This window comes from Melopsittacus undulatus, chromosome 19, assembly GCF_012275295.1.
Source record: "Melopsittacus undulatus isolate bMelUnd1 chromosome 19, bMelUnd1.mat.Z, whole genome shotgun sequence".
In the NCBI taxonomy this organism is placed as follows: domain Eukaryota; kingdom Metazoa; phylum Chordata; class Aves; order Psittaciformes; family Psittaculidae; genus Melopsittacus; species Melopsittacus undulatus.
The window spans coordinates 2,764,860-2,774,655 of record NC_047545.1 but is presented as its reverse complement, the minus strand read 5'-3'; the positions used below and the strand labels follow the sequence as shown (position 1 = coordinate 2,774,655).

At 67.4% G+C, this 9,796-nt stretch overlaps 2 protein-coding genes across 4 annotated transcripts; both read right to left on the bottom strand.

Moving 5' to 3' along the window:
• Positions 1–145: 145 nt before the first annotated feature.
• MPND (MPN domain containing) lies at positions 146–3,412 on the bottom strand. Its single transcript, XM_034070819.1, has 13 exons — positions 3,342–3,412; positions 2,708–2,934; positions 2,274–2,504; positions 2,035–2,197; positions 1,884–1,968; positions 1,716–1,812; positions 1,428–1,500; positions 1,281–1,357; positions 1,038–1,206; positions 888–958; positions 707–796; positions 531–623; positions 146–458 (listed from the first exon to the last, which is right to left on the bottom strand). Exons 1-13 carry the CDS (start codon positions 3,346–3,348, stop codon positions 372–374), a joined length of 1,470 nt encoding a protein of 489 aa, XP_033926710.1. The 5' UTR covers positions 3,349–3,412; the 3' UTR covers positions 146–371.
• Positions 3,413–4,319: 907 nt separating this feature from the next.
• On the bottom strand, positions 4,320–9,221 carry FSD1 (fibronectin type III and SPRY domain containing 1). Of its 3 annotated transcripts, XM_034070824.1 has the most exons (13): positions 9,163–9,221; positions 8,554–8,649; positions 8,347–8,478; positions 8,178–8,279; positions 7,439–7,461; positions 7,168–7,289; positions 6,626–6,835; positions 6,388–6,486; positions 6,145–6,304; positions 5,503–5,582; positions 5,141–5,392; positions 4,718–4,806; positions 4,320–4,631 (listed from the first exon to the last, which is right to left on the bottom strand). In XM_034070824.1, the coding sequence occupies exons 1-13, from the start codon at positions 9,172–9,174 to the stop codon at positions 4,521–4,523; spliced, it is 1,488 nt and encodes a 495-aa protein (XP_033926715.1). In that variant the 5' UTR covers positions 9,175–9,221; the 3' UTR covers positions 4,320–4,520. The 3 variants fall into 3 exon arrangements, with proteins under 3 accessions (XP_033926715.1, XP_033926714.1, XP_033926716.1); XM_034070823.1 differs by lacking the exon at positions 9,163–9,221 and having other exon boundaries at positions 8,554–8,730; XM_034070825.1 differs by lacking the exons at positions 7,439–7,461; positions 8,554–8,649; positions 9,163–9,221.
• Between the last annotated feature and the right edge of the window lie 575 nt (positions 9,222–9,796).

Genomic DNA, 9,796 nt, shown 5'->3' with positions numbered 1-9,796 from the left:
GCCTGCGTCCGCTGCGAGCGAGTGTGAGCCTGGGGACCATGGTGGGATGGAGGATGCTCCATCCCCTGGCTCAGCATCCGCAGGGATGGCGCCCGCAGCCCGTGAGGTCCCTCCCATGGGTAAGGTGCCCCCAGACCAACGCAGCTCTCAGGACCTGCTCTTTAATCAACTACCACTTCCACACACGACAGCCAAGGCTCCCACCACCACCACAGCACCTCCAGGGCAGGGCAGGAGGGGTGCCGGGACCCCCGCTGAGCCCCCCAGGATGGGCACTGCCCCACACCGGGGCTGGATGTGCCCCATGGGCTGGGGGCTGCTGAGCCGAGCTGTGCCCGGCGCCTGCTCCGAGTCGAGGGGCTCCTGGTCCCTCAGCCGCTGAGCTTGAGGAGGCTGAAGATCTGCTCCAGGACATGGCTGAAGCTCTGGTCCTTGGGGGTGCGGGAGGCCAGAGAGCCCTGGCATGGGGGGCACAGCCCAGTTAAACGGGGGGGCTGGAGGTGATGCCCTGCTTGAAGGCCCCTCCTCACCTTCAGCTTGTCCAGGTAGGTCTGATCCTGGCTCCAGAGCTCCTGGAACTTCACCAGGTCAGGGGCTCCCTTATAGAAGTCCACGAGCAGCATCTGGGATGCGGGGAGAGAAGGGGCTGAGGCGCTGAGAGCTCAGCACCATGGTGGGGATGGGGAAGAAGCCGTCACCTCCTCACCATCTCCTGCAGGACATCATTGGTGAGGAAGCCGTCCTGGATATAGGCCACCTCCACATCCATGGGGATGCCGTAGTCATTGGGCCGTTGCTGGAGGATGGGGCAAGTTGGTGGGGGGCACCCCACAGCACTGGGGCTACCCCCACCCCAAATCCCTTCCATGGGACCAGCTACCCCTTACCTCGGGTGGTGGCATCACCCAGAAGGGCGCAATTTTGGACTCCACGCCGGGGTTCCCATGGTAGTAGGGTCCTATGGGGGGGACAGAGATGGGGCTGGAGGGGGGTGACGGCAGCCACTGCCCCCCAGGGGCTATGGGGCTGGGTCTCACCGCAGATGAGGGCCAGGCAGGGCTGGAAGCCGTTGCCGCTGCCCTGCAGCTTGAGCTGGTAATCCATCTGCGCATCAATGTCGTGCAGCGAGGGCAGCGCGGGGCCGAAGGGGTGGCTGTGGTACCAGCCCACCAGCGACAGCCCCCGCAGGAACAGGCTCTGGCAGATCTATGGAGGGGGGGATGTGGGGCTGGACCCATTGACAGCCCTGGGATGTGTGGATGGGGTCAGGGTGGTTTTACCTCCTCCTCCACGGCACCGGCAGCCTCAGCATCACCCAGGCGGGTCCGGCAGGGGAAGGCTCGCAGCACCGTCAGCACTGGGGGGACACGGGGTGGGTGGTGATGGAGCGGGCTGAGGTGGGGGCACCCGTTCACACATGCACCTACATTGAGTGTTGGTGTCCCAGCGCCCGCCCAGGTAGCCCACGACTTCGCTCCGCGTCAGGTGGCTGTGGAAATCCTACGGGAAAATGTCAAAATGAAGAGTTTGGACCCAAAATGGCATCAGGGACACACCAGGGACATTGGGGTAAGATCCCTGGAACGGGCTGGGTTGGAAAGGACCTTAAAGCTCATCCAGCTCCAACCCCTGCCCCGGGCAAGGACCCCTCATCCCATTGCTCCAGTCCCTGTGCAGGACGTGTCCCACCCCGTGTTCCCATAGAAGGGACGCACCAGGAGCAGGAGGACGTTGCTGGAAATGGCCACGTTGAAGGGTTGGAACTTGTTGATGGCAGCGAAGGACGTCACCTCCACCAGGGTCTGTGGGTTCCTGCAAGAGCCACAGCCACCTCTGTCCCCGCACACCCCACGGTGGCCCCCACGGTCCCGGTGCCCCCATACCTGGCGGAGTCGCGGGTGCCCAGGCTGCAGTACCGCACTGGCACACGGCCTTTGCCCTCCATCCTCTTGGCGGGGGGTCCATGCTCTGTGATGTACAACACCCGTCACCACTGCCGGTGGTGCGGGGTCCCTGCTCCCCCCATCACCTCACCCGTCCCTGCCGGCTCCGCTGAGCTCTTGCACTGCTGCTTCTTGCTCCTCTCCTCCGGCTTCTTGGTGGCCACCGGCTCCGGCACCGGCACCCGGCCCTCCCGCGCTGCCTCCTCCTCTTCCTCCTCCGGCACCTCCTCATCCTCACCCTCGCTGGCCAGGCTCTGCGGGCAGCACCAGGCTGGCCCCATGGCACCCCCACACCCGGGGGGCACCCGAAGGGGCTCCCTCCCAACGCACCTCATCGGCAGGCGGCGCGTTGGGCTGGTGCTGCCGCAGCCACGCGGCTTTGTACTGGTCCAGCTTCTGGCCCTTGTAGCGCACGGAGGCCCAGCCGCAGCCGGACTTCTTGGCCGGGTTCACCAGGCGCTTGCAGTGTGTGGCCCAGGCGCTGGGCGAGTTGAAGACCTGCCCAGTCTCCTGCCATGTGATGGTCCCGTCTGCACCCAGGTCCCCCACGAACTTCTTGCCCTGGAGAATGTGGGGTGAGACGGGCAGGGACCAACCAGTGCCCTGTCCCCATCCCTGTTCCCATCCCTGTTCCCATCCCTGTCCCCATCCCTGTCCCCATCCCTGTCCCCATCCCTAACCCTCATCCCTATCCCCACCTTGTGTTCTCCATCCCTGTCCCCCTGCCTCTCCCCATCCCATGCCCCTCTCCCGCCCCGTGTCACCAGGTAGTAGATGGAGAGGACGCCTCGGGCCGGCTCCAGGAGCCCATCACGGAGCAGGACGCGCAGGGTGATGCCGCGCCGGGTGAGCACAGCCCCCCGGGACCCCCCCGCCGGCCTCGCCCCACTCCCGGCCTCTGCTTCGGCCTCCGCCTCGTCCAGCCCTGGCTCCAGCTCATCCTCTTCCTCCTCCAGAGCCTCATCCCCGCCGAGGGACGCGGCCGCCAGAGCTGCGGGACGGGACAACAGCGCCTGGGGTCCCGGCGAGAGCACCCCCGGGTGCCCCCCCCGCCTGCTGTCGGACACGGACACTGGGGGGGACGCACAGGGCCACGGGGACAGAGCACGCAGGGATGCAGGAGGAGGGCACACAAAGACACGGGGCAGGGATGGACACAGGGACAGGGGGACACGGGTGGGGGGGGCTGAGGGGTCAGAGCGCGCATGGGGACCGGGGATGTGCCGGGGGCACCGGATCTGGGGCCGTGGGGATTCAGGGACGCGGCCGCGATGCCTCCGTGCGTGTTTGTGTCCCCCCCCCCCCGGGGTGTGCGCGGCCGCGCGCACGGGGGGCGGGGTGGGGGTCACGCACGTGTGAGGGTGCGCGCGGGTGCGCGCCCGGTGCGCGTGCCCGTACCTGCCATGCTCCGGTCCGCTCCCGGTGCGCGCGGCGGCGGCGGCACGTGACTGGGCGGCCCCGCGCGCCCCGCCCCGCCCCGCGAGGGGGGGGGACACCGGGACCGGGACACCGGGAATGGGGGGGGTGCACACGGGGACACAGCCCCGGAACAGCGGCCTCAACCCCCCCGGACCGGCGGCACCTGCGGCTCCCGCGGGCGGAGCAGGCGCCACCGGTAACACCGCCCCCGGGAGCGGCACCGGCCGGGCCGGGCTCACGCTCGCCGCCTATGGGGGGGTCCCCGGGGTGCGGGGGGGTCTCCGGGACAGGAGCAGGAGCAGGAGATGCGGTCGGGCCTCATCCTGACCGCGGAGGGGTCCCGGTGACCGCTCACCCCTTGAGCCATTGTGAGCCCCCCCCCCCGGAGCTGCCCCCCCCGCTCACTGCGTCCCCGCAGCCCCCCCCGTAAGCAGGGAGCAGGGGCAGGTGGCATCGCGGTGGTGGCACCGCTGTGACCCCATGGGGGGGGCGCTGCCGGGGGGGTCCGGGGGGGCCGGCACTGGTGGGCTGGGGGGGGTTTAGGGGGTCAGGGGCAGGCGGAGGGTCCATGGTGCCCCCCCTGCTCTGCTCCAGTGTTACTGGAGATGGGTGGGGAGAGCTGGGAGGACACACGGGGGGGGGGGCACCATGGGGTCCTCTTCAGGGCCGTGACCCCCCCATGGCACAGGCACGGTGGAGGCGCCTGCCCAGAACCTGACACGCTCCATCGAGGACTGATGGGCACCAGCATGGGGGGGCCTGGCTGCCCCCCACTTTGTGCTAGGAACCAGAGGGTTGCCATGGGGCTGGGGTGGCTTGGGTCGGGGGGGTTGGGCTCGACCGCAAATCCATGGTTTTGGGGTGCATTACCCCCCGCTCTGAGCAGCCTCATCCCCTCACATCACCACAAGAACCCCCGTTCCCCCCCATTGTGTGGTGCCCCCCAGGTCCGTGTCACACCATAAACATCCTGCTTTATTCTTCAGGCCAGAAGCAGCTCTCGCTGGTGGGGGGGGACGTGCCCAGCGCCGGGTGGTGGCACAGAGCTGCGGGGGGGGCTCAGCCGGCGGGGCCATAGGTGCTGGTGCACCCCAGCTCTGGGCACAGGGCAGCGATGGGGTGTGTGAGGGGGGTACATTCAGTGCTCTTGCCTGGGGCTCAGGGCAGGCTGGCATTGGAGCTGCTGGCAGTGCTGCTGCGCTTCTGCAGGCACCGCACGGCGCTGGGCACCTGCAGCCCCGAGCTCACCTGGAAGCTCCCGCACCAAACCTGTGGGCACAGGAGGGCACAGGGCTGGGGGGGGGCTGCCCCCCCCACACCGCAGCCCCATAGGCACTGCCTGTCCTGCCCCTTACCGTGAAGGCAGGCAGCACGGGCTGTGTGAACTTGGTCCGGAACGTGTGGAGCAGCTGCTTGGTGCGGGCGTCGTAGAAGGACAGGATCCCTGCAGGCACAAGCGTGGGGTACAGGGGGTGGCACAAGGCTCCAGACCCCCCCCCACAGTGTCCGTGGTGGTGCCCATGTCCCATAGAGCCATGGAATGGTTTGGCTTGGAAGGGATTTTAAAGCTCATCTAAAGCAGCACCAGGGACCCCTTCCACTGGAGCAGCTGCTCCAAGCCCCTGTGTCCAACCTGGCCTTGAGCACTGCCAGGGATGGGGCAGCCACAGCTTCTCTGGGCACCCGGTGCCAGCGCCTCAGCACCCTCCCAGGGAACAGCTTCCTCCTTGCCCCGACCCTCCCCAGCTCCAGCTTCACCATCCCGGCCCCACACCCACCTTCAGGGAAGTTGCAGTGGACACCGATGCAGTCGGGCACAGGCACATCCAGCACCTTGGCCTTGTTGGCATGCTTGGCACTGAAGCTGACCTGGAGCCAGTTGTTGAGGTGGAGGCACCAGGACGCTGAGGTCTTGCCCAGTTGGTCGAACTTGCCCAGGCTGCGATAGGCGACCCCCACCCCGAAGGCTTTGCTGTCCCGGTCGAACTGCACCTCCCAGTAGTGGTCGTCAGCGTCGATCAGGGTGTCCCCTATGGGCACAGCTCATGAGGGTACCCATGGGTGCCCCCTGCCCACCTCCAGCACCCCCTTGTGCCCTCAGGGTCCCCACCAGCACCCAGTGGGTGCCCACAGCTCTCACCCAGGACCGTGTAGGACTCGGCAGTGAAGCGATCCCGGCCCCCACGTCCCAAGGACATCCTCTTGGGTGACTGCACCGCCCTAGGACAGGCAAGGCTGTGAGCAGCAGGTCCTGTGGGGTCCTGCCCCTCGGCTCTGCTCTGGTGGGACCCCCTGCACCCTGTGTGCACTGCTGGTGCCCCCAGCCCAAGGACATGGAGCAAGTGCAGAGGAGACCACGAGGATGAGCAGGGCCTGGAGCAGCTCCTGTATGGAGCCAGGCTGAGAACACTGGGGCTGTTGAGGCTGGAGGAGAGAAGCTGTGAGGAGACCTCAGAGCAGCTTCCAGTGTCTGAAAGGGGCTGCAAGGATGCTGGAGAGGGACTGTTCATCAGGGACTGCAGTGATAGGACAAGGGGTGATGGGTTCAGAGTGAAACAGGAGAGGTTCAGATTGGAGATAAGGAAGAAGCTCTTCCCCATGAGGGTGCTGAGGCGCTGGAACCAGAGAAGCTGTGGCTGCCCCATCCCTGGCAGTGCTCAAGGCCAGGTTGGACACAGGGGCTTGGAGCAGCTGCTCCAGTGGAAGGGGTCCCTGCCCCGGCAGGGGTTGGCACAGGAGGAGCTGGGGGCAGGGGCAATACCAGGGATGGGGTTAGGGTTACCTGGCAGGGGAGTTGGCCGGTGAAGCCGTTCTGCCCTTGCCGTCCTTCTCACGCGCTTTCACGTCCTGCAGCTTCCCTCCTGTCGCATCCCACTCGACACTGAGCTCCTCCACGCGCAGGTTCTGGTGGCAGGTGCTGGCATCCAGCCGGAAGGTGAACGCTGCCGACAGGCACCGTCAGCGCCCGCGGCACCACGGGGCCCCCGAGCCCGGCCAGCCGGGGGGCAGCACCCCCCAGACCCACCTTTGGTCTCTAAAGTGACCGGCTCTGAGAAGTCCCCTGCCACAGCCTTGTTGCACGCCCGCACCCGGAAGTTCATGTACCTCATATCGAACTTCATCCCTGCAGGGATGGCAGGGCCGCACTGTGGGGCACGGAAGAGCCACCCCCCATGTCCCCTGGTGCTGCCCCCCAGCCCCATGGCACCCGCAGTGCCCGCTCCCATCCCGGCACCCTCTGGGTGCTGCCCCCGTGCCCTCACTGGGGAGGGTGTACTCAGTGCTCCTGATGCCCTCGACCACCATCCAGGGCTGGTCCTCCTTGGCGCGGGGCGGCCCCTCGAAGTTGGTCTTCCTGTACTCCAGTACATAGTGATCGATCTTGGTGTCCTCCTCGGGCATCCTCCAGCTCAGCGTCACGCAGTTATCGGCCACCAGGGACTCAGCCAGGTCGATCTCGGGGGTGCTGGGCACTGCCCACAGGAACAGCCATGCCAATGGGCCCCCCATGCACCCCTGGAGCACCCCTGCATCCCATGGGCTTGGTAACTCCGTGGCACAGCACCCCAGGGACCCCACATGGGCACCCCCCAGGCACAGCATCCCATCCCTCCCATCCTGTGTAGCCCCCCAGGGTGGGGTGCCCCAGGCCTTGCCCTCCCCTCCAGCTCTCACCTTGTCCCTTAGCACCCACCCTTAAACCCTGGACCCCATCCATGCTCTGTCCCATCCTGGGCTGCACAGCCCCATGTGTCCCCTTGCCCCTGCTGTGCCCGCTCCCCCCATCCCTGCCTGCAGGCAGTACCTGGCAGGAAGGCCATGGCCTGCAGGACGCGGCGCTCCTGGGCGAAATCCACCATCAAGTGGCTCATGTTATCACTGGCCTTGGCCTTGAGCGAGAGGCGGAAGGCAGGAGCCATGGTCACACTGCACCGGACAACAGGGAGCAGGGTGAGCGGGGCCGGGAGCAGGGCACCCGCCTGCCCTGACCGCTCCCCCCCAGCCCCTGTGGGGCACCCGCTGCGGGGCCTGGCTGGGAGGAGGGGGGCGGTTGGTGGGGCACGGGGGGGCCGTACCTATCCTTGATCTGCTTGGCAGCCTGGTGAGCGCAGGGGGAAAGAGGAGGGAGAAACAAAGCAGATGAGAGAGCAGCGCCAGGGGCCATGGGGCAGCAGGCACAGACCCTGCGGCTGAGCGTGCCCGTGGTCCCACCGTGGTACCCAGCAGCACAGCACCCCTGCATCCCCAATGCACCCCTGCATCCCCAGTGCATCCCAGCATCCTCACTGTACCCCTGCATCCCCACTGTACCCCTGCATCCTCACTGCATCCCTGCATCCCCACTGTACCCCTGCATCCCCACTGCACCCCTGCATCCCCATTGCATCCCTGCATCCCCACTGTACCCCTGCATCCCCACTGCATCCCTGCATCCCCACTGCATCCCTGCATCCCCACTGCACTCCTGCATCCCCACTGCATCCCTGCATCCCCACAGCACTCCTGCATCCCACAGCACTCCTGCATCCCCACAGCACTCCTGCATCCCCACAGCACTCCTGCATCCCCACAGCACCCCTGCATCAGGAGGAAGGGGGCATCAGGCAGCTCTGGGACCACCCCAGGGGGTCTCCGTGCACCCTCAGCCCCACAGCAGGCACAGCCATGTGTCACCCAGTGCCCAGCACAGAAAGAAAAGGAGGGCGCCTGTCTGGGGTGAGCACAGCATCAATCAGCAGGTAAAGGGGGGTCCAGGATCCCCCCAGCATGGAGGCCACCGGATGGGGACATCCCCATGCACTGACATGGATGTACCTGGTGGAACTCGTGGTCATTGGCCATCCCCAGGGTCTGGTTGGCAGCTTCCAGCAGCTCCTCCGAGCTCTCCAGGGCCTTGGTACACGCCGCAAGCTGGGCCTGGCATGGGGAGGGAGAGGGAAGTGATGGGTGAGGGTTGGGGGGGGGGCACACGGGGGGTGCTCACCTGCAGCTCATAGATGCGCTGGGCACGTTCCTGCTTGATCTTGGTCACCATCTCCTCCTTCAGCTCATCCAGCAGCACAAACAGCGACTGGAACTCTGCGTCCAGGTCCTCCTGCGCCCGCGTCGAGTTGTCCTGGGCACAGCGGGGGGGGGGTCACCGGGTACCAGCCTGCGCTGGGGATGGGGAGGGCGAGGGGGGCTCTGGTACCTGCACGTTCTGCATCATCTGCTTGAGGGAGTAGATGAAGTTCTGGATCTCCTCATTCTTCACGGCCAGGGTGGTGATGATCTTGCGCACGGACTCCTGCCCGGCCCCCCCCACGCGGTCAGGGGCAGCGTCAGCCCCGGCCCCCCCGCACCAGGACATGGAGGGACGGGGATGACTTGGCAGTGTGGGGGGGGGGGGCAGAGCAAGGGCAGCCCCGCGCCCCACTCCAGCCTCCATCACCCCCTGCACCCCGCGGCCTCCTCCCGCCGCTCCCACCCCTCCTTCCTCCAGGCCTTCATCCCCTCCATCCCCTCTGCCTCCTTCTCCATCCCTGCTCCACCTTTCTCCATCCCCTCGTCCTCCATCCCCATGTCCTCCATCCCTCCTTCTCCACCCGTTTCTTTCACCACCCCGTTCCTTCCTCCATCCCCTATTTCTCCATCCCCTCTTCGTCCATCTCCTCTTCCTCCATTCCCTCTATCTCCATCCCCTCTTCCCTCAATCCTCCATCCCCTCTTCCTCCATCCTTCCGTCACCCCTCCCCACCTCCCCTCCCCTCCTCTATCTCCCCATCCCCCTCCCTCCCCCCATCCCCGCTCCCATCCCCACCTGCTCGCCCATCCCGGACCGTCCCCGCCGCTCGGCCCCCGCCGCCACCAACAAAGGGGGAGCGGTGCCCCCCGCCCCGCCCCAGTCTGCCCCGGCCGCAGGGCACCACGGGAGATGTAGTCCTGGCCCCGGGACCGCCCCGCTGCATGCTGGGAGATGTAGTCCAAGGGGGGAGTGGTGCTGGGACCCCCGGTGGGTTCCGTCCCCATGGAAGGGGGGGCACGGAGAGGGACACCCCCAGCAGCGCCCTCGGTGTGGGGGGAACCGGAGCCTCCCTCCTGCGGACCCCGTGGCCCGGAGCAGGGTCCCACTGAGTGCCCCTGGGATGGGACACGGGTGCGGGGGCAGCTGCCAGCATGGGGCGAACCCCCCCAGCTCTGCCCCTGAGGCCGCACCGGTCCCCGGCCGGCTCTGGGGTCCTGCCTGCGGGGCTGGGATGGAGCCGAGCCGGGACCCCTCTCCCCCGAGGAGCCGCCATCCCCTGGCCCTGCTCAGGACCGTGTCCCCCATCCCATCCCTGCCCCAGCCTCCTCCTGGTCCCCGTCCCAGTCCCCGTCCCTGTGCCCATCCCGGTCCCGTCCCCCTCCCCGGAGCCGCGCAGCAGGGGCAGGCAGCGGTGGCATCACAGCCTGCA

Bases quoted from the DNA above. Each gene is read 5' to 3' on its own strand.
- FSD1 (XM_034070823.1), bottom strand. From the start codon at position 8,712: ATGTCCTGGTGCGGGGGGGCCGGGGCTGACGCTGCCCCTGACCGCGTG. The intron at 5,393-5,502 runs GTGAGAGCTGTG...CTGTGCCCATAG, and splicing joins CGAGTCCTACACGGTCCTGG to GGGACACCCTGATCGACGCT. The intron at 4,632-4,717 runs GTAAGGGGCAGG...CTGTGCCCACAG, and splicing joins CCGTGCTGCCTGCCTTCACG to GTTTGGTGCGGGAGCTTCCA.
- MPND (XM_034070819.1), bottom strand. The intron at 1,813-1,883 runs GTATGGGGGCAC...TGGCTCTTGCAG, and splicing joins GGCACCCGCGACTCCGCCAG to GAACCCACAGACCCTGGTGG. The intron at 624-706 runs GTGAGGAGGTGA...CCCGCATCCCAG, and splicing joins ATGATGTCCTGCAGGAGATG to ATGCTGCTCGTGGACTTCTA.